At 49.8% G+C, this 25385-nt stretch overlaps 1 protein-coding gene across 1 annotated transcript in view; it reads left to right on the forward strand.

Annotated features, from left to right (window-relative positions):
- The window catches only part of ADAMTS2 (ADAM metallopeptidase with thrombospondin type 1 motif 2), a 205897-nt gene that overhangs the window by 70892 nt on the left and 109620 nt on the right, over window positions 1-25385 (forward strand). The window contains exon 5 of the mRNA XM_036225072.1: window positions 1892-2051. Coding sequence (XP_036080965.1) covers window positions 1892-2051 — 160 coding nt within the window. The remainder of the gene's footprint in view (window positions 1-1891; window positions 2052-25385) is intronic.

Genomic DNA, 25385 nt, shown 5'->3' on the forward strand with positions numbered 1-25385 from the left:
TCAACAAGTGGAACTATATTAAATTAAAAAGTTTCTGCAAAAAAAAAATCAACAAAATGAAAAGGCAACCTATAGAATGGAAGAAAATGTTTCAAGACATATATCAGATAAGGAGTTAATATTCAAAACATATAAGGAACTTCAATTCAATAGCAAAAAACCCAAATAATCTGATTAAAAAATGGGCAAAGTATCTGAATAGTCATTTTTTTCCCCCAAAGAAGACATACAAACGGCCAAGTACCTGAAAGGGTGCTCAATATCACTAAACATCAGGGAAATACAAATCAAAACCATAGTGAGATATTACCTCACACCTGTTAAAATGGCTGTTGTAAACAAACAAACAAACAAACAAACAAACAAAAACAAAAACAAGAGATAACAAGTGCTGGTGAGGATATGGAGAAAAGGGAACCCGTATGTACTGTTGGTAGAAAAGTAAATTGATTAAGTCTTTATAGAAAACAGTATGGAAATGTCTCAAACAATTAACAGTAGAACTACCATATAATCCAGCAGTCCCACTCTGGGTACATATTCAAAGAAAGTGAAATCCAGATACCCAAGAGATGCTTGCCCTTCTATGTTCACTGCAGTTTTTCACAAAGGCCATTGAAGCAACCTAAATGTCATCTGTCGACAACATATTGATAAAAAAAAAATGGGGCATGTATTTACAATGGAATATTATCAAGATTTTATAAAGAAGGAAATCCTATCATTTGTGACAATGTGGATGAAACTGGAGGATACTACGCTAAGTGAAATAAACTGGAGACAGAAAGACAAGTGCTGAATGACTTCACATATACAGAATCTAAAATAGTCAAACTCATAGAAGCAGAGAGCAGAATGGTGATTGCCAGGAGTTGGTCAAAGTGTATAAAATTTCAGTTATGCAAGATAAAAATAAGCTCTGGAGATTTACTGCACAGCACAGCGCCTATAGCTAACAATCCTCTATTGTATACCTAAAGTTTGCTAAGAGGGTCGATTTTATGTTAAGTGTTCTTACCACAAAAAGTGATAATAATAAAGGGGGTGGGAGGAAGCTTTGAGCGGTGATGGATATCTTAATGGCCTTAATAGTGGTGATGGTTTCACAAATGTACACTTATTCCCAAACTCACTGAGTTGTATACATTAAATATGTACAGTTTTTATCATGTCTGTAATACCTCAATAAAATGGTTTTTGAAAAACAAAACACACCCCTGAGTGGGTCATAAGTGTGTGATCTAAAGGAAATACATCTGCAGGTTCGTACAGTGGTGGTGGGGGGGTTCCCATGAGAGACCCCCTGGTTTAAGGATAACGGACCAAAAAATCCAAAGTGTGGGAGCTGGACTGAGCAGTGACCATGGATGGCCAAAGGGAGTGGTGGGCCATGTGAGGGTGGCGGTTGTGGGGTCTGGGTCAGGCAGGAGGAGTCAGAGTTTATCAGAAGTCCAAAGATGAAGGCAGGAGAAGAGCCACCCAAGCTGAGGGCCGAGTCAGGTCAAGGGCAGGAAGGCTGATTATGCACACCATGTAGGAGGGACAGGGCTGTCCCAGTGACTGGTGTAGGTGTGCAAGCTATGGACAGGGAAGGCGCTGGCAGTCTGTGGGCCTTGGATGCCGGTGTATGGAGACGGGATCTCCAGCGATGATTTCACTGCAGGGGGTGCCACGGTGGGAGGCAGCAGTTCCGTTGCTGTAGGGTCTGGGCTGGTGACTGATGTGGACAAAGAGGTGCACAGTGGAGGCAGTAGAGGCTCTGGGTAATGGGGTCCAAGGCTGGCTGGTAGCTCTGCTAGGTGGGGGTCCTCTGCCCTTGGGCCCTCCTTGCTACCTTCCGCCCAGGTCTGTTGTGCTCCGGGCCTCTGAACCATTTCCTCCTTGCCTGCAGGCCGGCCTGATACGAATGCAGGATGAGGAGTTCTTCATCGAACCCCTGGAAAAGGGGCTGGCGGCGAAGGAGGCTGAGCAGGGCCGTGTGCACGTGGTATATCGCCGGCCACCCACTCCTGGGCTCCCTCCTCTGGGGGCGCCACAGCCCCCGGACACAGGTAAGGCTCTTGCAGGTGGGCGGGCTGTGTGGTAAGCACAGATGACTTCCCAGGCGCACCTTCTACATGGCTGGTCCCCAAATGAGGCTGAGTTCCCCTTGGTGGCCACATAGCACAGTGAGTGTGTTGGGGTGGGGACCTCTGCTCTGAGTGTGCGTGGGTCACAAGTGTGCAGATCTGGGACCTCCAGGGCAGACAGTAAAAGCCGCCTGAGAGTCCACCTTCTCCCCAAGGGCCAGCAAGTGTCAGGGAGCAAGGGGGGCCCAGGCCAGGCCTGCACTCCCGGCCCAAGTCCTGTACCCATGTCCTTGAGCCTATGCCTCTGAAGAAGCTTTTCCCTGCCTATGTGCTGCTGACTTTCCCTGCAATGGTGACCAAGTTCCCGAGGGCTCCTACAGCAGCGAGGGGAAGGAAGTGTACCACAAAGACCAGGGGATTTCCTGGAAGCCTTTGCAGCCTGCGTACAGACTAGGGTGGTTTTGTTGTTTTCAACTTAGAATCGAAGTGTACTCTGGGCCCAGGAGTGTGGAAGGAACTGCTGGCAGACATGAGGACAGTCCTGACTAGAGCCTCTCAGAGCCCTCCAGGAGGCCAGGCTCACTGCCAGCCCAAACCTTTCCAGCATTCTTGGGATCTTGGGTCAGGGGTTACACTGAAGCCAAGTTAGGGTCTGACTGTAGTTCCTGGCAGTTATCACAGGCCTCAGGATCTGGATGAGGCCACCTTGCCTGGACCTAGCTTTTGTAGGGCAGGCCAGCCCTCAGCTACTGGTCCTAGACCCCTGGCTAGTGGCAGGTACAGTGGGCATAGAGGCCTAGGTCCTGGGTCAGGCTCATCTGCCGTCAGCCAAGCAGCCCCGGCTCATTTATCTTAGATCTCTGACTTCCTGGCTTGATACATAAATTGGGTGCAGCCTTTCAGGGCACCATTCTAATTTCAAGGAGCCGTGTCAGATATCTTTGCAAAGGAATTGTTCCATCAGGGGGCCCAGTGCTCTCTGGAGCTGATCAATACTTCTGGCAGCCCCTCGTCCCAGGTGATGCATTGCTGTTCACCAGGGCTGCAACAACGACCGGGGCTGCCCAGCTTTCCCTGGCCTCTGCACCTCCTGCCTCTCTCCCTCCCTTGGGCTTCTCTGTAGAGGGGAGGAATGGAGAGTAAGCCCATAAGGTATGGCTGGGAGTGAAAATGGCACAGGGCAAGTTCCCCAGACCAGCGACCAAAACCCTGTCTTTTCTCCTCAATGAACAGCTGCACTTGGTCAAGTTTGGGCCTCTGGCCTCTGCCTCTTCATCTGTCCAGTGGGGTTAGAAAAGCCTGTGTTCCAGAGAGCCAAGGGCCTGCCACTTTGTGCTTGGCCTGGTGCTTCTGGCCTGGCCTCTACTGGAAGATTCAAGGTGGTCTCAGGAATCTGGCTTACCCTGAGTGAGGGGCTGCCAGGTGCCCAGGGCGAGTTCTGACCCCAAATTCCACGTGGTGCTTGCCTTCCTGAACATGACAACCCTCCCCCATGGCCTGGCCACTTTGCCTGATTGCTGGGTTTCTGTTTGTCGTTTGGCCTCTTCTGTTAAATCCTCCCCTTCCCCTGCCATTTTTCCACCTACTTGGGTGACAACTTGGAACTCAGAACTTAAGAAAGGAATTTCAAACTCAGAATAAATCCAGAAGTCTTTGGCTTAGCAAGCCGATTGTACCATTTTGGGGGCTGAGGCTGCACTGGAAGAGGGCAGGGGAAGCCTGTCCCAGGCTGAGCTCTGGGCCTCTGCCCTGGGCTGTGGGTGTTTAGGCCCTAGGCCATAGGCCCAGGGTCTGGGGCCAAGTCCCTTTTCCTTGATGTCCCTGCCCAGTGTCAGCACGACCTTGTGTGGGTGACTTGGTTCACGGAAAGCACATTTCTCTCTGGACGTGCCTGGTTGCTCCCATGTGGCCCAGGGCGGAGGCCCACTCCCCAGCTGGAGGGGGTCCAGATGCATGTTAGGCTGGGGCCGTGCTGAGGGCCTGAGTGACCTCAGATGGTCTGGCCCTCCATCAACCTGGGCTCAGTTAGGGCCCATAGAGTCGCTGGGAGACATGGAAGATGTGTCCTTGGCTGGGCATGTTTGCTCCTTGTACTGTCCTGCAGGAGGACACAGAGCCCAGGACCTGGGCATGTGTGCACACAGTAGGGGATTCTTTCTCTTGGCGAATTCTGACGGGGACCATGACATATCATTGTAGCTGTGGCTGAGGTGGGCAGCAGGCTTCCCACCCTCTTGTACCCAGCAACTTCTGGAAGCGAGTTTGAGCCCACTCCTCCAGCTATTTATTCATGGGCAGTGGGTGTGACAGGTCCCCTGGAGAAGGAGGAGCATCTGTCCTGGACCTCTTGGTCTGGCTGGGAGTTGGGGTGTCCCACATGGCCCTCTGTGGTGCCAACACACGTCCTATTTCCCCTGAGCAGCCAGCAGACTTTCTGGAGTGTCCCACCAAGCCTCAGACGTCATCACTAACGGTCTCCGTTATCTGAGGCCAGTTGCAGGATTTTAGCTTGCCCCCCAGAAACAGATGGAAAATGAAGGTTTTAACATGTCTTCATGGACTCAGTCCAGTGTTGGTTATGCGCGCTTAGCAGCTTAGTGTTGTCAGTGTCATCCTTGGGGCCCGGAGGGGGTGTCGGGGTGGGCAAGGGGCTGAGGGAGAGGGGAAGACTTTTCTCTTTTCACTGGCTAGCCAGGTGTGGCAAACTCGGAGGCCTGCAGGGCACCTGGCAGCCCCTTACCCAGGTTGAGCCAGGCCCCCAGGACCACCTTGAATCTCCTAGGGATGCTTAGCTCTGCTGGACCCAGGAGCCTGGTGAGGCCAAGAGGGCAGAGCTTGGGGGCTGAGGAGATAGAGTGGCCTTTTGGGGAGAGGCGGCTGAGGCATCTCCAGGCCTCTGGGCTCGACCTCTCTCAGGTACCCTGCGTCTTGTTCTTTTTTCCCCGCTAGCCAACCTTGTGCCCCGGGGCCATATGTTGGGGGTAAGGGTGCTGTATGACATCAACATCTCTGGGGTGTGCTTGTGTGTGTATGTGTGTATGTGCACATGTGTGTACGTACCCGTGTTTGCACGTATGTGTGCATGTTTGCACCTGTGTATGTGTGCATTTGTGCGTGCATGTGTTTGTACTCACACAAACACACAGGGCACCACTCTGAGTCCTGGGCTTCTGCCATAGCCGAGCCCCGGCTGCCAGCCATGTCGCTGGGGATTGTTGAGGGGAAGCCAGGACTGGTGGGTGTGGGAAGAGCAGCCCCAGCCTTGCGATCCTGGCCTGTCACTCCCCTTCTAGTCTCAGGCTACTGCGACATACTACCACCAACTGGGTGGCTTAAAACAACAGCAGTCTATTCTCTCCTGGTTCTAGAGGGCAGAGGTCCAAAATGAATATCGTGGGCCAAAATCGAGGTGTCGACAGGGCCACACTCCTTCCAGAGGTCCTGGTGGAACCCCATTCCACACCGCTTCCTGCTGCTAACGTCCCTTGGCTTGTGGCCACATCACTCTGATCTTTGCCTTTGCAGTCATGTGGGCTGCTCTGTGTGTGTGTGACTGGGCTGAGCTGTGACTGCACTGTGCTGTGATTGAGCTGGCCCCAAGACTGTGTGCACAGAGGTCAGCCTTGCTCTTGGTACCAAGGGCCTGGCTGCCTGAGAGGTCTGAACTTGGGATTCTAGGAAGGCCCCCATACTGTGGGAAAGATCTCTGGGTCATACACTGGACATGTGGTCTCTCTGTCAGGCACACGGCGCCTTTTGTGGAAAGTCCTGCTGTCCCGAGGCAAGGGCTGTAAACTCTCAGGCTTCAGGGGCCAGTAGGTAATGCCAGGGATGACAGCAACAGGGGTAAGAAAAAGAATCCCATCCACTCTTGGCCTGGCTTTCATTTCTCTGCTTTTGATAAACAGATGTTCACATAGAGAATATGTTTCTGCTCAAGGAAAACAGCAGTGTGAACGCAGCAGCACCTGGCATCTGTCCTGGCCTCGCCGTGGGCACAGAGCTGAGCGCAGACCCCTCCTCGGCTTCCTGATTCTGACAAGGCGGGGGGGTGGTGGTGGGGCCTGGGGCAGCCCTCCTCTTATTGTCAAGAGACTCCAGAGTTTTATTTGAACTCTCATGATTTTAAAATGTTGCTTCAAATTTCTGAAAAGCACCATATGGGCCAAATAAAACACGGCTCTCATTGGCCACCTGTGCTTAAGAGACGCAGAGGTGAAGTGTCCCCTACATCCTCAGCAGCTGCTCTCCTGGGCCTTGGGGAAGAGGAGGGGCTGTGAGCTCCTGCTGGGCAGAGGTTCCTGTTCCATGGAACTGCCACTGGGCCATTGAGCCCTCCCTGCCCCACAGTGGCTGAAGGAAGAGCAGTCAGACAGCTTGGTACCCATGACCTTGGCTGCCTCCTCCTAAGAAGCAGGCAGTGCCAAGCCTCTGCCCACTGCCGTCAAGCGTCCTTCCCAGCGGGCATAGGAAGCACACTGCCCTGGGGAGTGTTCTGCCCAGTCCCCGGCCAAGGGAAGCTTGTCGGGGCAGAAGGGACGCGGGAGCTACAGTCTGCATTCAGTGGCCCACAGCACTTTCTCCTGCTGAGCTGCTTCAGGAGTGAAGCTGGCAGTAGGTGAGCAGGGCCAGGAGCTCTGGCCCGGAGTTGACACTGGGTGCTCTCAGGGGTCTGTGGCCTCGAATGTTCTAGAGCCGGATGATGCCCTGCAGTCAGCGGGCAGCCCTGGGAGGAAAGGGGCCTGACAACTAGTTCTGCATTTAGCCAGTCGCTCTGGTCCAGACTAGAGTCAGGGAGGCCAGAGTAATGGGGCGAGGAGAGCGGCGCCAGCTGAGAACAGGCCGCAGATGGGAAGAGGGCAAGGCCGCAATTAGGGCCAGACAGGTCTCCAGGCCTCGGTAATACAGTGCTGTGAGGTATAAGGGACAGGGTCCAGCTGAGAGGGAGGGATCAGTCATGGGTGGGGGTGGGGAGCTGGCACTAACTAGCTGGAAGCAGTTGGTGTCAGTCTGTTTCCTATGGCTCCTGTAACAAGTTGCCACAAACTTAGTGGCTTAAAACAACTCAGGCTCATTCATTCTTTTATACTTTGGGAGGTCAGAAATCCAAAACGAGCATAACTAAGTTGTCAGCAGTGCTGGTTCCCTCCAGGGGCTTAAGCAGGGAATCCCTTCTGGTGGCTGCCAGTGTCCTTTGGCTCGTGACCATGTTTGTCACTCTGATATCTGCTCCATGATCACGGTGGCCAGGCCAGGCCCATTCAGGTGGTGACCGGGGCTTCTCCCACTAGACTTGTCCCTGTGCTGGCTCACCGAGTTGCAGTGGAAAGCCTGGAGGCTTCAGCTCAATTCCCTGGTCTCAGCTTTTCCTGCTGTGCCTGTGCTATGGGGACCAGAGAAATCCCACAGAGAGCCACCAGTTGTGACACAGAGGCAGCTGGCTGCCTCTGGGAGGGAGGAGGTTCTCAGAGCTGTGCGTGCCCCTTGGCAGAGGCCTTAGTGCTCCCCGCTCTGTGGCCAGCCCCCTAGACAGTAGTTGGAGCCAGTGTGGTGATATGAGCTCATGCCAGGAGGGGCCTCTGCATGTTCTCTGAGGCCTGGAGTTGTCTGGGGCCAGATCTGGGAGGGTCCTTCTGAGCTGCTGGCTGAGGTGGGGGCTTTCTGCCACGCGTCCATGGCCTGGGGGCCCAGAGTGCTAGGCTGTGAAGTACAAGTCATACCACAGACATGCCCCCCTTGATGTACATAGATTGGGACTGGGACTCCACCTGGCCGGTGCTGATAGCCTATGTGCTCAGCTCCCTCAGTCATACACTGAGCCATCCTTGTGTCTCAGGCCTGCCCTCCCCCCTTCCTTTCCCTTCCCGTGTTTGTGTGGGATCTGGTTCAGGCGAGGAGGAGGCCAGGTGAACATACCCTAGGCAGGACCCAGATCTTTGCTGGAGCACTGCGAACAGAGGACAATTGTGACCTTTGGGTGAGTGGCAAGGAGGGCAGTTTGGCCCTGGCTGTGGTTCCAACTTAGATGTAAGGGACTGTTCTCAGAACCGGACCAGTGGTTCTCAGAGGAGCTATGTCAGCTGTCAGCAGCCTGTCTCAGCATGGGGTGGGGTGTAGTTTGATGTGGGGTCTAGTGTGCCTGCCTGGCAGCTTACCCAGCTCTGTGGTGTCCCACTTTCCTGCAAAGTACATGCCATGTCACGGGCTGTGAGAATTAAGACAAGCTAATCCTCCTCCTGTCCTGGGCACAGTGCTGGCTCCATGTCTGCTGTCACATCATTGTGATAAGGGTCCTGAGGTCCTCTTCGCCCTAACCACTCCCTCTCTGCAGCTTTCTCTTCCACAGACACAATTAATTGATGCTTTTCCTTTCCTTTCCTTTCCTTTCCTTTCCTTTCCTTTCCTTTCCTTTCCTTTCCTTTCCTTTCCTTTCCTTTCCTTTCCTTTCCTTTCCTTTCCTTTCCTTTCCTTTCCTTTCCTTTCTTTCCTTTTTTCTTGGATTTGGGTTGTTTTGTTGACATGCGGTACCCATGCCTGGCTTCTGGTAACATTTGGCTGGGAATCAGAGCCTCACTGAGCTCCGGTGTTTCGGGGTTTAATTAGCAAGAGCGGTAGGCCCAGTTCTCACGTCTGCCACGGGTGCCGAGTGCCTGCTCTTTAGGGGTCCCAAGCAGACAAGGATGTTTCTAAGAGGGATGTGCTGTCTCCAGGGGCAACTTAATACATCTGTAGCGTTTGTGCTTCAGATGTGCAGCTGGCCTGCCAAAGACGGGGGCAGCTGGGCCTGAATATCCCTGGAGACCCCATGAGTCCCCTGCACACTCCAGGTGCCCCTGGGGACAACTGTGAAAGAGCCGTGGGCTTCCTGCATGCTGTGTCTACATGATGTGTCAGAGGGACAGGCGTCCCACAGCCGATTCCTGTAGTGTCCCAATGGCAGATGAGAGCCCCAGCCTCAGTGATGGGGCTTCAGAGGCAGGTCAAAGGATGTCTGACAGGAATGAAAGGCTCTTCTTCAGAAGCAGAAACTGGGTTTGGGCCCAAGGTTCAAACTCTGCTAATTTGTACCAGGCAGGGACCTGTGACTGCAGAGACCTGTCACTACAGGCCCTGTTTCATCTCAGAATTTTCTGCAGGCTGGCAAACACCTCAGCCAGCTCCAATTTCCAATTTTTCTTGACCCATTTTTCTTTGAAATTAATACCAAGCAGTGCTGGACATTTGGCCTAAAGGAACTCGAGGCCGGAAAAGGTCACACAGCTAGGTGGAAACGGTGTCTGCTCGCTCCCCCTCCCGCTCTCAGGCTTTATTTTTCTCTCCCTCGGTTTCACCCTCTCATTCACACACATGGATGCACACATGCACACGTTTGGAACTTGGGCTGGATTCCTGAGTTGGGGTGTCTTTCTCAGAGCTCTCGATGTGGCAAGATAAGCCGATACTTAGTCCTGAGCTGTGCCTAAAGTTGTTGGGAGAGCCAGGCAGCAAAGTCCAGCTGGAGTGCCTCCCAGGGGATGTCCAGGGACATGGCATGCTTGGGACCAGGTCAGGGCTCAGGGAAGGGCTTGTGGGATGGCATGGAATTCAAGGAGCCTGGGCCCGGAATAAGGCCAGGGAGGTGGCCTAGGAGCTGGGCCCGGGAAGGCAGGGGTATTGCACTGACCTGAGCTGGAAGGGACCAAGTACCTGGTGATGCTCCCCAATCATGGGGCAATAATAAGAACAACTTTGCTGCTGAGGGGGGATGCACGCTCAGAGCAGGCAGCTTTCTTCTCTCATTCACTTATTCATTCATTCATTCACCACATTCTTATTGCGTGTCCATCCATGTCTGGGGCTAGGTCGCATTGGGGAATGAGCCAGATGGAGGCTCTGTCATCTGGAGCTCACAGACCATTGGGGAGAAGACACATGAGCAGAGGCTGCAGAGAGGGGTAAATCCGTGAGCAAAGGGTAGCCTGAGGACAGGGAGGAGCGAGAAAGTGGGTAAGGGAAGGAGCTGCTCCAGGTCGGATGTGACATGAGCTCAGCCCTGGGAAATCAGCTTTGGACAGAGAGGTGGGAACGGTCTAGTTCATGTGAGATCATGGTGCAAGGCAGGTCTCATTCCCCAAGCAGTGGGAAGCCTCAGGAGGGCTCCCAGTGGATGGAGTGGGAGCAGGGAACCCGGGAAGGGCACTGCCTGGTTCTGGTGGGTAATGACAGATGGCGGATAGATGGGTTCAGGATGTGTTTGGAGGTAGAGCTCATAGGACATGGGCGTGAGGGAAGAAATCAAGGAGGGCGCCTGGGTTTTGAAAGGCCTGAGCATCTGGGGAGATGGTGAGGGCTGTGATGAAGACTGCGGTGGGGATGCTGGTTAGGGCCAGGGAGCCAGCCAAGTGCAGAAGCCATAACTGGTGCCTTTCTTTTGGCTTCAGAGCAGTGCCCCTTCCCCTGCTCCCAGCTGCCCTGGCTCAGAGGATGGGGTCTCCAAAGAGAGACGATGCTGGCCACAGCCAAGCCCTTTTGGCTTCCAAACTCTTGGGGTGGGGGACAGTGACCCCACACATGGCCCCACAGGTAGGCAGGCTCTGGGGTGTGCTGGCAGCCCCTCTCTCCCGAGGAGACAGAGGCCCTGCTTTATGGGCTGAGGTTGCCGCAGATAGTGTGAGGTCCAGGGTTCCTGTAGGCATGTATGCGTCCTCGGCTCTCTGGCAGGCCAGGGCCTCCTTCCCCAGTCTGCACTTTGGGGAGGGGCCTGGACCTGCTGGAATGGATGGAAGCTTGTGAGAGCATGCAGGGCATGGGCTGTCCACCCAACTGCTCCTTGAGGGGCATGGGCTGTCCACCCAACTGCTCCTTGAGATGGTGGTAATGACCCTGCCCCTAGTGCAAACTCTCTCCTGGCAGAGAGTTTGGGGCTCTTCTGGCAGGAGGCCTTGGATTCTTCTGGTACTGAGCCTGTAGGCTGTGACCTGAGCCGGCCGGACTCCTGGGCCCTGAGTGACTGTCAGGGAGCACTTGCCTAGAGAATGGAAGAACTGCAGCGTTCCAGCAGAGGACAGATTCAACTCTGGGGCAGAGCCAGGCTGGCTCCCCACCATGGCTCCAGGGGTCTGCAAAACCTCACCAACAAGGGGCTCTGTGGGTTGGTACTTGGCTGATCAGCACTGAAGCAGTGCAGCTTTTTGCTTTAATTTGTGCTTCTTGGATTGCTGACGAGAATGAATGATCTGCTCTTGTGTGAATACTCTGTGTGTCTCCGCCCTCCATTTAGGTCCATTGCCTGTTCATCTCCTGGGGTCTCTTATATCAGGATAAGCCCTTTATCTGCATTAGATATTGACTTTCTGTCACGTTTGATACCAGCTTTTCCCCAGGCTGTCGTTCTCCTTTCCTTTTCAGTTTTGTTCATTTTTGTTGCACAAAAGCCAGTTCTCTGTAGCCCAGTCTGTGAGTGATTCTGCTCTTGTCCCTGGAGCTGTGTTGGTGGGTTGGGAACAGTGCATTTAGGGAGGGCCTGTGCGAGGACAGTGCTCTGCCTCCAGGTGTCCTTTATCCTCCCTCAGCAGAGAACCCCATCCCAGGAGCGCTGCCGCCCAAGCAGCAATGAGAGTCCAGGGGAGCAGAGTCCCATGGGCTTGGTTGGTGCTGTCATTGTGCTCCTTTACAGACGGGGAAACTGAGGGGCCCACGAGTGCCCAGGTAGCTCGTTATAGGGCCACAATAGAAGCCGTCGACCCCTGTGTGGGTGGGAAGGAGCAAGCACCTGCTGTTCACCCCCAGAGCCTGGCTGATGAGGCTGGTCACCTCAGGCCCCACCAGAAGGCTGTTGGTCCTTGGCACACATGGGGCCTTCTGAGTACCAAGGTTCCCCAAGGCCTTTACTGCTGAACTGGGGAGACAGGTTGGGGCAGCGGCCGCCAGGTCCCGGAGAAGCCCAGTTGGCTGCTCCCAGCTTGCTCTGGCTGCTGCTCACTGAGCGTTGTCTTTGAATATGAAGTGCCCATGGAAACTGTACCCTTTGTCCACTTACTCACTTGTTCAATTCACTCACCATAGTCACCGATTGCCTGCACAGGGCCCGACATGGAACCAGGCTCTGGGACCCTGGGAACCAGACAGACACAGCCCTCAACCTCATATAGCTCATGGTGACTGGTTGGCCCACAAATGCCTGCAAAGTTAGAAACAGTGGGAAATGCCACCAAGTAACCACAGTAATTGGAGGCTGGAGCTGAGATCTGCAGTGTAGATCACAGTTCATTAGAAGGGAAGAAGAGGTGGAGGCAGCAGGGACGAAGGTGCTGAGGCGATTGGATTTGGCTTGTTTGAGGGCCTGACAGGAGCTGTAAGTGGACAAGCAGCATGCCCTGTTGTCCAAGGAGGAAGCTGAGAGGGTCAGAGGTAGGGATCTGGGAGGAGGCCGCTGCTGTGGCCGGAGCCAGGTGGCCGTGGCAGTGGAGGTGATCCAGTTAGCAACATGGACCAATAGAGCAGCAAGGATGTTGGGGGTCCTGCGAGGTAATTTTTACAGTGGTCAGAGAAGATGCTGCCTAGCAGACAGAACCACATCCTCATCTAGGCTCGCCCCAAGGTCGTTGAGTAGCCAGAACTGCAGCTCCCAGCCAAGCCCCAGCACCCCGGTCCCTCTTCCACCCTGGCCCCGCAGGCCCAGTGAGGCGCTGTTCACCAGAATCATCTCCTTCACTGGGGTCTCATCCTGGGAAGGTCTCTGTGTGTTTCGTTTTTTTTTAAAGACTTGTACCCAGATCTCTCTGGACTCGTGTTTGGGACAGGTAAAACTGCCATCCACAGATTCTTAGCTGGGAGAAATGCTGCCCAGGGTTGGAGCTTTTCTTTGTTCTCTGGGGTTTGTTGCAGGGGTCACTATCGCCCTCTTTATCTTCAGTGCTTTGACAGTTCATGGGCCAGAGCTGGGCCGGCCAGGCTTGGGGGAACAAGTGGACTTAACGGGTGATGGAGTCACCTTAGCAGAATGAAGAATTTGGGCACCAGACCAGGTGATGACCAACAGGGTAAAGGATCAAGGGCTGCTGAGATCCTTAGATCACAGGCTTGAACCCCCAGTGGGCTGTGGGGAATGGGATTTAGGGGGTTGAGTTCAGTATAGGATGTTTGAGTCGAGGACTCTGGGGGGGCTCAGGTTGAGGACAAGGGGAACGATGACCTGTTTGATCCCACTCACCCAACCCAGAGCCATGGTTGTGGGTGACCACAGGCTGGAGTGTGTGCGTAGGGTGTAGGGACCTGTGTCCAATACTTGGCTCAGGAGGGGCAGTGACGCAAAGTCCTAGAGGTGTTAAAGCCCCCAAAGATGGAAGTTTGTGTCCCTGTGACCTTGCCCAGAACTTGGGGGTCATGTGTCCATGGAGGACAGTGAGGGGCACATCTCTGCAGGGTCTCTGATGCCAGTGTTTTGGGGTGCAAGCCACCATGGGTTGGGCAGTGGAAGGACTTCTGATGTCTCAAGAAAAGCCGGAAATTGGGATTTTATATAAAACTTCTTCATTTTTAAATGTTGGCAGCTAATTCAAAAATTGAAAAAACTGTATACAGGCTAAGCAGATCCCTGGTGGCAGTGATGGCGAGAGGGTCACAGGTGGCTTCAGCACCCAGGAACCAGAACCCATGGTATTCCCGCAGTGGCCAGGCAGGGCTCTTGGTGTGGCTGGCACGGCCCTGGAATGGAAATGCACATCAGAGGAATTTTTATTTTCATTTCGGGAATGTCACAAGAGACCTTCCCGGCGGTTCTGTTTCTGTGAGGAGAGATCTGTGGTCAGTGTGTTTTCCTTGGAAGCCGGCAGGCTGCACATCTGCAGAGCGTTAGCGGGAAGGGGTGCGGCGGGGAGGCTGCTTCAGGGCCTCCAGACAGAACCCGGGCGGGATGGCCATTTGCTTGGAATCAGCCCCCAGACCCCTGGAAATGGCCTCCCTGCCCACCAAGCACTAGGGCAGCCCTGCCTCACTGGCCAAGCCGGATGGAGCCGCGGTGGATAGACCCCGTGGCTGCTGCATCTGGAACCGAGTCCCAAGGCCCTGAGTCCCTCTGCTTCCCTGCATGCTCCGCGGTCCTCCGGCTGCAGCTGCAGGAGGAAATGGTCAAATGTAGGGGCAAGAGGATCTGGCCACATGACTGAGCTCTTTGCCCTGGGCGATGATGTCCTGGGAGCTACTTATAGTCTTGGCCTTCATCATCAGTAGGACAAAACGGGGCATGTCTTATCCTGGGACCTTGGACTGGGAGGGGCACAGGTCTTCACATGCTGAAAAGTGGCTGCCCTGCAGGATCCACTGAGGGCCACTTCAGAAAACTCAGTTTGGGCCTCTGGTGATGGAGACTTCAAGGTCTAGGGCCCACATGCCCCTATCTTGGTGTCCTTGGTGCCTGGAGTGTGTGGGTGCTCCCCAAGGGCTGTGGCAGCCAGGATGAGGGGAGGGTGCTGGGGGCTGTGCATGGCGCTGGCTTGCTGGTCCCCATGTATAAAAACCAAGGTGTTGGGCCAAAGCCAGGCTTTATCCGGCCACTCCTGGGCTGTAGCCCTACAACCACCCACACATGTTTTATTTGACTCGCACTGTGTCTTCAGAAACCATGAGTGTACACTTAAAAGTTAGGATGTTGCACATTAAAATTTCAATTCTCAGTTTCTCAGAGGGCCTGGCAGCTTGGGGCCTACGCCTGTAGGCAGGATTTGGGGGCAGTGATGCACCTCTTCTCAGTGGGGCACCTGAGCCCCTCCCCTGCTGCTTCTCATCTGCCCCTCTGCCCCTCTGCTCACCCTGGCCCCACTGGCCCCAGTTGGCCATAGAATGAGACTCCGGGACAAAAGTGACCACCAGCGGGTAGTTACCAATGCACATGCTCTCTTTCTCTGTTTCTCCCCACTACACGTGCTCACATGCACACACATGTCCCTGTGCATACGTGTGTGTGTACAGAGCAGATACATTTACACTTCATGGAATGAGCTGTGGGACCCTGAGGGGTATCTCTGGGCTGAGCGGGCCCCCTGGGCCATGGTGCATAGACCTCTGTGGGCAGCCCTGACACCGCGGCCCTGACACTGTGGCCCTTGTCAGTGGGTCCCTGCAGCCCAAGTATGGGTCACGAGATGAAACAGCCTGGGGGGGGGGGACCCCTGTGCGTCACAGTGCCCTGAGGGCAGAATGAGACCCTCCTGTCTTCTGGGGGAAGGAGGATGGCCTCCGAGAGCTGTGGGCAAAGGCTGAGCTATGGGAGATGCGGGCGGACGGCGAAGGGGAACTGGCGGACAACTTGCCAAAGCCCAGGTGTGAGCGTGAGCAGCACCAGGGCCACCACATCGGCCGGTGGGACAGGAGCCAGTTCCAGACCCACCACATCTGTGCAAAGGGGCTCAGTGACGCCAGTGGCCTGGCCAGTGGCGAGTGGCTGCACGCTGCACCCAGGCTTTGGCAGTCTGGACCCACACCTGCTCCTGCAGAGCCACTGCTCCTCCTGGATGCTGGTGACACAAGAGACAGAGCCTGGCCTCTCGTATAACCGTGCCTGGCTCTAGCAGTGGCTGAGGGTTAAAAACCAATATGGTGGTTTTCCCACCTGCTGCCCCTCGAAAGGAGGAAAGGTAGGCCTCTGTCCCAAAGTCGTGGGAGCTGGCCTTATGTTAGGGCTTTGTTGATGCTCCCCTGAGCCAGACACTGACTGGCTTTTAGGAGAGGGGACAGAAGTGTGGGGACCTCGAAGCTAAACAATGAGAAGGGTCTGACCTCACTGATGGATGGACAGAGGGAAGATAAAGGATAAGACTGATCTAAATCCAGTCTACTTTCAGGTGCAGTGGCCACACTAGCCATCTCTGCTCTGCCCCCTGCCCCGGCTTCAGGCCCACTCCTTAATGTCCTCCTAGAAGCTTTTTACAGGTGGCGAGGGTGTTCTGGTCAGACATCTGGCTCAATTCAATCCCTCATTTTGAACCCTTGAGTAGTCTACCGCTCCCCTCTCAGGGGCTGGTGATGGCCTGCCTTGTCACTATGAATGGCTATGAATTCCAGATTCAGGGAGAGAGGGGCCTGCAGGCCTGCTACAGACAGGTGCACATCAGCTGAATTCAAGTTTGGCTCTCCCCCTCCCTCTTCCCTGCTTTAGCAACTGACCTTGGCATTGCTGGTCCCTGAAGACAGGCGTCTGGCCCAGAGAAACCTGGCCTGTTATCTTCAGCCTCTCCCTCACTCTCTAGAGCTGATCTATAGGCAAGCCTGTCCAGTTCTACCCCTAAAATGCTTAGAAACAGCCCTGCCACCATGCTTGTCCTTGACTTTGTTACCTGACTCAGTTGTCATAGACATGAGGTATTCACTGCCCAATGTCAGAGTCCATTCATGAACTCATTCATTCATTCATTCATTCCCTTATTCCCTCATTCATTTGTTCATCCACCCAGCAGGTGTTTGTAAGGTCTGTGCTGGGTGTTGAGCATGCACAATCTGGTCTTTGCCCCTGAGGGATCCTGTTTGGGGTGGGGGGATGCAGACAAGGGCACAAACAATGACAAGTGCTGCTAACACCCTAGAGAGGCCGAGTGTGAGCAGCTGACATTGCCCTGGGTGGGTGAGCTCTGGGAACCTCATCAGAGCAAGGGCTGTCAGGCTGTCAGGCCCCAAGGCTGAGAGGCTGAGCTGGGGCTCCAGGGGCAAGGGCAGGGCATACTGGGTCCAAGCATAGACTTGGCTTCTTCCCTGACTCTCTGTGCCTCTGTTTCCTCAACAGAAAATAGAGATAAGAAATTCCCACCTGGTAGGGCTGTAGGGAGGATTAGACCCCATCAAACTTGTTAAGAGCCCGGTATGGGCCTGGCAGGTGCTAAGTAATGCAGCGGTGTCTTGAACAGAAGTTTGGAGAGCTCTACCTCCAGCCATGGCCACTGGGTGGCCAAGCTCCTGCCCACGGGTTGCTGCCCACACCACATTTCTCCAGCCAATGTTTGCTGGGCTCCTGGCTTGTCCGTGACCGTCTCAGATGAGCTTAGGGTGGGGCAGTCTTGGACCAGACCAGCTTGCCCTCCTGCCTTGCTGGGTCAGGTATGAGAAGCAGGCACAGCATGGGGTGATAGGTCCTAAAGTAAGGGAGGGAGGGAGGGTCTGGAAGAGCCCCGAGGGTCATCTACTCGGCCTGGTGCACCAGGACGGGTGTCTTGGAAAAGGCTGTACTGGGTGGTCTTGAGAGGCAGGGGTGCAGAACCTCCCATCAAAGCCTGCTGTGCACCTGGAACCTTCATGAGCTGAGAAGAAGATCAAAACTGCCAGCCAGGGATTTGTCAGACACCATGACACATTTTTCTCACACTGTGTCACAAAACAGATAGAACAAACTGTGCTAATATTTAAGAGGATTTATAGCTTCGTGAGACATCAGAACCCCTGACAGCATGGGTCTGCACAATTTGGAGGCCTAGCGGGTGGGCGTGGAGGGCCTCTGGGTAGGAACCATGTGCTCTTTCCCCAGTCCCACCATCTCCAGTGACTCTCCCTACCCCCCAATCTGGGGCCCTTCACTAATGTACTCCATTGTCTTTCCTTTAGCTGAAATATATTTCTCCACATTCTCGGTGCTATTACACGTTGATGTAGGACAGCCAGGCAGAAGGCCCGTGAGAGGGAGCATGCGGGACCTTGGGAGCTTGGCGCATGTTCTTAAGGGTTTAATTTGCAACCCCCAACTGGCATCACTCACTACCATTTCCCTCTGGGTCCCGTAAGCATTTGCTGTGTCCGGCTTTTTTTTCTTTATTCCTATAACATAAAATTGGCCATTTTAACCATTTAAAAATGTATCATCCAGTGTTGCTAGAGTAATATTTGCAATATTGTTCAACCATCAGTATCATTTAGTTCTGGAACATTTTTATCCTCCCAAACAGAAACCTTGTACCCGCGAGCAGCCAGTCCCCATTCTCCCTCCTGAGCCCCTGGCAATCGCTAATCTACCTCCTGTCTCTAAGGATCTGCTCACTCCGGGCACTTCATAGAAATGGGATCACACACTATGTGGTCTTATGGGTCTGGCCTTACCCCTGGTCTTTTAAAATAACTTCTCTTGCAGTGGTTCAGGCTCATGGTTCACCATGTGGTCCCCTGTGCTCATGCTGGCACCATCTTGTCCCTCACGGATGCTGAGGCTCTTCCCTGTGGCCCCGGCTCTGCTGGGCAACTGGCTGTGCCATATTTTCCAGAGCCACATGACTGTGTCGCTGGCTATTTCCAACTCTTAACCAGCTGCGGGCCAGCCTCCTGGCTCCTTCTTCTGATTTATCTGTAACCATGGTCATTTTTCTATTGGTTACTGGTCCCCTCTTGAGACAGGAGTGAAGGGGCTTTTATTTATTTCTTCAGAAAACATTTAATTTAAGACCCTGTTACATATACTTTCTAGGCCAGTCCTTGGAAGGACTCCAGGGAGGTTGTGTAGTCCCAGGGCTCTTCTAAGCAGGGTTGGGCCTGATTAGTACTTGGATTGGAGACCACTCTGGAAGACCAGGTGCTGTAGGTGTAAAATATAAAATATAAGGGATTGTAAGTCGACAAGTTCCTTGCAGTCTGCGAGGTCAACCAAGGGTTGCCGAAATAAATAAATAAATAAATAAATAAATAAATAAATAAATAAATAAATAAATAAAAAAAAGAAAATACTACTATTACTACAAATCTACACAGTAGTGCTCAGTGGCAGGAGGAAGGCCCTGTCTGGGCTACTTAAGGGTGTGACTTCATCTCACACACTTAGTCCCATCACCAGATATGGAGATGAACTTGAGGTCAAGTTTGCTGGGTTCCTGTGCCTCTCCATGACAGCAGCTTAAAACAGGCAGCAACTGGGGTTTGCGAAGCCCGATGTCGTAAATATCAGTGGGGACTCTGGTGAAAACAATTTTAGCACATGCTTCCACCGAAGGGGTAGCCTTCTCCACACTCCTGAAATGATCTCAGCATTGACACTGAAGTGGCACTTGAGATTTCGCCAGGCACAATAGCTGGAGTGCTGGTCAGCTCTGGAGAGGCTCTAAGCTGGGAGATGTGGAAGCTGAGAAATAACAACACAAACCTCCACCAACCCCCATCCTCGAAGAGGAAGAAAGAAGACCAGGAGAGCCCCTTGCGGAGACTGAGTTGGTGCTGATGTTCAGAACTGATGTGTGGATGTGCGCGTCTGTGTGTGCACAAGTGTGAATGTGTTTGCGGTCGCAGCTTGGGCCAGCCTGGCCAGCAGAGCCATGAGAAGATGCATTAGAGAAAAGAGGGGAGACCACTTTATAAGAAAAGTTTTACAGAGAACAGGGAAACGAAAATTTAAATAATAGAGTTAGATGGGAGAGACAAGTTCAGATTTATCAAGAATCAAAATACATGTAAATTGGTTAAAAAGTCACCAGTTCAAAGACAAATGAGGTTATAGTGGATCAACCAAATCAAACCCAAATCTGAAATCCAGCTCTGTGCTCTACCAGGCATGCAATCAAAATGTAAAGGCAGGAGGAATTTGAAAAGAAAAGAATGGAAACAGAAATATCAGGCAGCCAAAGGCAAGCCGCCGTTTTTGTATTAATCTCAGACTCAATAGACTCAAGGCCTTGTTGGGAAGGACAGGTCAGCATCTAATGAGAACAGGTCATTTCCCCAGATGACAGAGCAGTTCTAACGTGTCATTCACTCCATAAAGCAGCCTCAATGTATTTGATGTAAACTTTGTTAGAAACAGAGAGAAATTGACAAATCTGTCATCATTTTGGGAGATTTAGGCCATTTTTGTCCAATTAGTGTTGGATTAAGTAGACCAAAAAAAAAATCAACCAAGAAAGAGAAGTTTTGATTAACACAAATAATGTACATGATTTAATGGACATAGATAAATTTTGTGTCTGACAAGTAAAGATCCCTCATTCTTCTCAAACACACATATAACTCTCATGAAAAAAATTCATCAATCCAGTGCAAGTCTCATGAAACTTAAAAAAAAGTCGTGATGCAAACTCTGCTCCTGCAGCATCATGCCTATAAGTTAATAATACCTCAAATAAAAATCTCCATTATTTGGAAATTAAAAAAAAATTAAGTAATTCATGAGTCCAAGAAGAAATAGTAATGAAACTAAAAATACTTAAAACTGAATGATAATAGAAGCACTAGATATCAAAACTTGGGTGGAAATTTATATTTGTAATTCGCAAGAAATTTCTGCATTAGAAAAATGTGTTGTGGGCTGGACGAAATGTTTGGGCTGAAGGCAACCCGCATCGTGAAGGAGCCCTGCCTCTTACACAGTGCCAGTGGGGTTCACCTCCCTTGGGGCTGGGGTGGTGGATGAGAAGGCCTTCATGCCTCTGGGTGAACCAAGCTCAGCCCAGGGCTTGCTCCTGGGACCTAGGAGTCACCTCTGTGCATGGCGCCCCCTGGGCTGGTTACCAGTCACTAGTCCTAGGTCTACAAAAGTCTTGTGCTCAGCTCATTGAGAGTTCTCAGATGCCACCCCGGGCTCCTGTGCAGATACCTACAAACGCCTGCTGCTTGTCCCATGAGCAGGGACCAGTCTTTGCCGTTGGGGGTCCTGCTGGTTTCTGTCTCCCATCTGTCTGGCCTTTGGTTTTATCCAGATACTGGGGAGGTGGTGGCAGGGGGCTTGGGCTCAGCTTCTTTTGGCCAGAGCATAGTTTCCACACTGGGCTATGCTAGAGTAGATCCTTCATTGGAAGAAATCCAATTCCTGTAGCTTTTCTGGAGTAGCAAGCTCAAACCCTCCCTGGCCCCTGAGACTTTTCACAACATTGCCTCCAGGATTGTGTAGAGGTCACTTTCACATATGCACATTCTCACCAAGGCCTGGAGAGATGAAAAGAGCCTCATTTATGGGTCAGAAACAGAAGGCCCAGAGCGGTGCAATGAGAAAACAGCAGGAGCTGGGACTCAAACCCTGGCCTGTCTGGTGCAGGATATGGCCTCTTCCTGCTAGGATTGCTTCAGGTGCTTCCTAAGCCCCCATGAGGGATGAACAAGAGGACAAGCTAATGAAGTCTTTGCTCCTCCCCCTGGGGAAATAGTCAGCCAGGGCCCAGTTGGCAGAAGCCACGTGTGAGAGCATAATGGAAGGCGCCCATGGGCCGAAGCACAAGCAGAGGCTGTTAACGTGAGGAGTTTGTGGGGAGGCGTGCACTTGGCTCTCACCAGGAGAACTCACTCCCCTTCTTGGTGAGAATACAACTAACCCAGTGGCCTCCCAGGGCCTTGCACTATGCAACACTGGACAGCCACAAAGCAGGACCAAGAGGCCTTGTTAAAGTGTGGACAGCCATGAGAGTCACCACCAAGTGTCACCTGGGGTCTGGGCCTGACTAGGAATGACTCTGAGAAGTCAGAAATCAAGGGGCAGGTTATTTTTTTATTTTTTCTTTATAATAGGTTTATTGGGATATAATTCACATGCGCTAATTTATCCATTCTGAGTGCATGATTCTATGGTTTTACAGTATAGACACAAATTTGTGCAACCATTGTGATCCGTCAGCTTGTGAACATTTTTGTCAGCCTCCAATGAAACCTCGTACCATTCGCATTCATTCCTCATTTCCCCTCAACAGGTTCTACTGCTTCCTTTCCAGTTTAAATGCCTTTTATTTATTTTTCCTGCGTAATTGCTCTGGCCATAAATTCCAGTATTGTGCTGAATAGCAGTGGCAAAAGTGGGCATCCTTGTCTTGTGCATGATCTTAGAGGAAAAACTTTCTGTTTTTCACCATTGACCGTGATGATAGCTGTGGGTTTTTCAGAAAAGCCTTTTATCAGGTTGAGGAAGTTCCCTTCTATTTGTACTCTAGTGAGAGCTTTTATCATGAAGGGTGTTGGATTTTGCCAAATGCTTTTTCTGCATCAGTTGAGATGACCGCGTGGTTTATTTTCCTCCGTTCTTTTACTGTTGTATATTATATTGATTGACATTCAGAGGTTGAACCACCTGGAATAAATTTCACTTGGCTACGGTGTACCATCTTTTAAATATGTGATTGATTTGGTTTACTAGTATGTCGTTGAGGATTTTTGCATTTACATTCATAAGGAATACTGATCTGTAGTTTTCTTTTCTAATGCTGTGTTCATCTAGCTTTGGTATTGGGGCAATGCTAGACTCATAAAATGAGCTTAGTTGTGTTCCTTCCTCTTCAGTTTTTCAGAAGAATTTGAGAAGGACTGGTGCTAATTCTTCTTTAAATGATTGGTAGAATTTACTAGGGAAGCCATCTGGGAGTTTTTGATGACTGATTCAGTCTCTTGCTATAAGTCTGTTCAAATTTTCTGTTAATCCTTTACTCAATTTTGGAAGTTCATCTGTTTCCAGGAATTTTTTGTTTCATTTAGATTATTTAATTTGTTAGTATACAGTTGTTCATAGTACTCTCTTATAATCCTTTTTTAAAATTTCTATAAGCTCAGTACTAATGTCCCCACTTTTGTTTCTGCTTTTAGTAATTTGAGACTTCTCTCTTTTTACCTTGGTCAGTCTAGCTAAATGTTTGTCAATTTTGTTGATCTTTGTAGAGCAAACTTTTGGTTTTGTTGATTTTCCCTATTGTTTTTCTTTCTCTGTTTTGTTTATCTCTGCTTTAATTTGTATTATTTTCTTTCTTCTGCTAGCTTTAGGTTTTGTCTAGTTTCTTAAGGTGTAAGTTAGGTTATTGACTTGAGAGTTTTTTCTTTTTTAATGTAAATGTTTACAACTATAAAATTTCCTTTGGTCACTGCTTTTGCTGCATCTCATAAATTTTGGATATGCTGTGTTTTAGTTTTCATTTCTTTCAAGACATTTTCTAATTTCTTTTGTAATTTCTTCTTTGACCTGTTACTGATTTAAGAGTGTGTTTAGTTTTGGTTTGGCCTGTGTGTGTGTGTGTGTGTGTGTGTGTGTACGTGTGATTTTTCCAGTTTTTCTTCTATCATCGATTTCTCGTTCTATTCCATTGGGGTTGGAGAAGATACTTCTTTTGATTTTGGTCTTTCAAACTTTATTGAGACTTCTTTTATGGCCTAACATGGGGTTTGTTCTGGAGAATGTTCTGTTGCACATGAAAAGAATGGATATTTTGCTATTTTGGGGTAGGATGTCATGTATATGTCTGTAAGGTCTAGTTGCTTTATAGTAATGTCGTAGTCTTCTATTTCCTTATTGATCTTCTGGCTGATTGTTTTATCCATTATTATAAGTGGAATATTAAAGTCTCTGACTATTATTGTAGGACTGTCTATTTCTCCCTTAAATTCTGTTTGTAATTGATATGTTTTGGGACTTTCTTGCTAGGTGCATATTATTTATAATTGTTGTATCTTCTTGGTGGCTCTTTATTTAATATATAATGTTCCTCTTTATTATAAAATTTGACTTCAACTCTATTTTGTATTAGTGTAGCCATTCCAGATCTCTTTTGTTTACTATTTGCATAAAATTTCTTTTTACATCCTTTCACTTTCAACTTAGTTGTCTTTTCGGATCTAATTTGAATCTCTTATAGACAGCATATAGTTGGATCATGGTTTTTTAAAAAATCAATGCTGCCAATCTCTGCCTTTTTGTTGAAGAGATTAATCCATTAACATTTAAAGTTATTCCTGATAAGGAAAGACTGCAGCCACTTGTTACTTGTTTTCTATATGTCATATCATTTTTGTTTCTCAAATCCTCCAAAATACTGCCTGCTTTTGTGTTTAATTTTTTCCTACTGTATTGCTTCGATTATTTTCTCATTTTTTATCTATATATTTTAAAGTTTTTTTAGTGTTTACTCAGGGGATTATAATTATTATTGTTAATTATAACAATCTATTTTGAATGAATATCAACTTGGTTTCCATATTGTAAAAAATTGTGCTCCAATACAGCTCAATATCCCCCACTTTTTGTGATATTATGTCACAAATTACATCTTTATACATTACATGTCCATTAACATAGATGAATAATTATTGTTTTATGCATTTGTTTATTTAATTGTGTAGGGGAAAAAAAGTTACAAACCAAGAATATGTAGTTATCTTTATCAGCATTCTTTATTTCTTCATATAGATTTGCATTCCTATTTAGTATCCTTTTATTTCCATCTAAGGGACATCCTCTAACATTTTTTGGATGGCAGGTGGAGTAGCAGAAAACTCTCTCAGTTTTTGTTTATATGGGAATGTCTTAATTTTTTCTTCGTATTTGAGGAATAGTTTTTGCTGGTTATAGAATTCTTGTTTGACAGTATTTTCCTTTTAACACTTTAAATACTTCATCCCACTGCCTAGAAACCTCCATGGTTTCTGATGAGAAATCAGTTTCTTTCTTGCTGCTTTCAAGATTCTCTCTTTGTCTTCATGTTTTAGCAATTTGATTATAATGTGTTTCAGTATGTATCTCTATGAGTTTATCTAACTCGGAGCTTCTTGGATGCATAGATTCATGTTTTATCAAATTTGGGAAGTTTTGGGCCATTATTCCTTTATACACAGATGGTCCCTGACTTATGAAGTTTTGACTTAAGATTTTTTTACTTTTATGGTGCTGAGAAAGTGACATGTATTCAGTAGAAATTGTACTTCAGATTTTGAATTTTGATATTTTCCAAGTCTAGTGATATGGAACATGATACTCTCGTGTGACACTGGGCAGCGGCAGCAAACCACAGTGTCCAGTCAGCAATGTGATGATGGGGCTAAATAACTGATACTCTACAGTGTACCATGCCGCCAGAGTTTTTTTGCGTACTGTGTTCAATAAATTACATGAGATATTCAATGCTTTATTATAAAACAGGCTTTGCATGAGATGCTTCTACCCAATTGTAAGCTAATGTAAGTGTTCTGAGCACATTTAAGGTAGGCTAGGTTAAGCCTACCTTATGATGTTTGGTAGGTTAGATGTATTAAATGTATTTTTGACTTATGATATTCTCAACTTACGATGGGTTTATTGGGACGTAACCTCTTTCTGCTCTTACACTCTCTCCTCTCTCTATGAGATTCCCATTATGTGTATATTGGTGCAGGTGATGCTTTCCCACAGGACTCCTGGACTCTTTGCATGTTTCTTCATCCTTTTTTTCTTCTGCTCGTCGTACTGGATAATTGGCCTATCTTTAAGTTTGCCGATGTGCTCACATCTGCTCTTGAACCTATCTAGTTAATTTGTAACTTCAGTTATACTTTTCAGCTATAAAATTATTTAGGTTCTGTCTCTTGTTTTGCTTTTGGCTTTTGTCCATGATTTCCTTCAGCTATTTGAGTATATTTAAGACAGTTGATTTAAAGTCTTTG

Source organism: Rousettus aegyptiacus, unplaced genomic scaffold (assembly GCF_014176215.1).
Source record: "Rousettus aegyptiacus isolate mRouAeg1 unplaced genomic scaffold, mRouAeg1.p scaffold_m13_p_7, whole genome shotgun sequence".
Classification (NCBI taxonomy): Eukaryota; Metazoa; Chordata; class Mammalia; order Chiroptera; family Pteropodidae; genus Rousettus; species Rousettus aegyptiacus.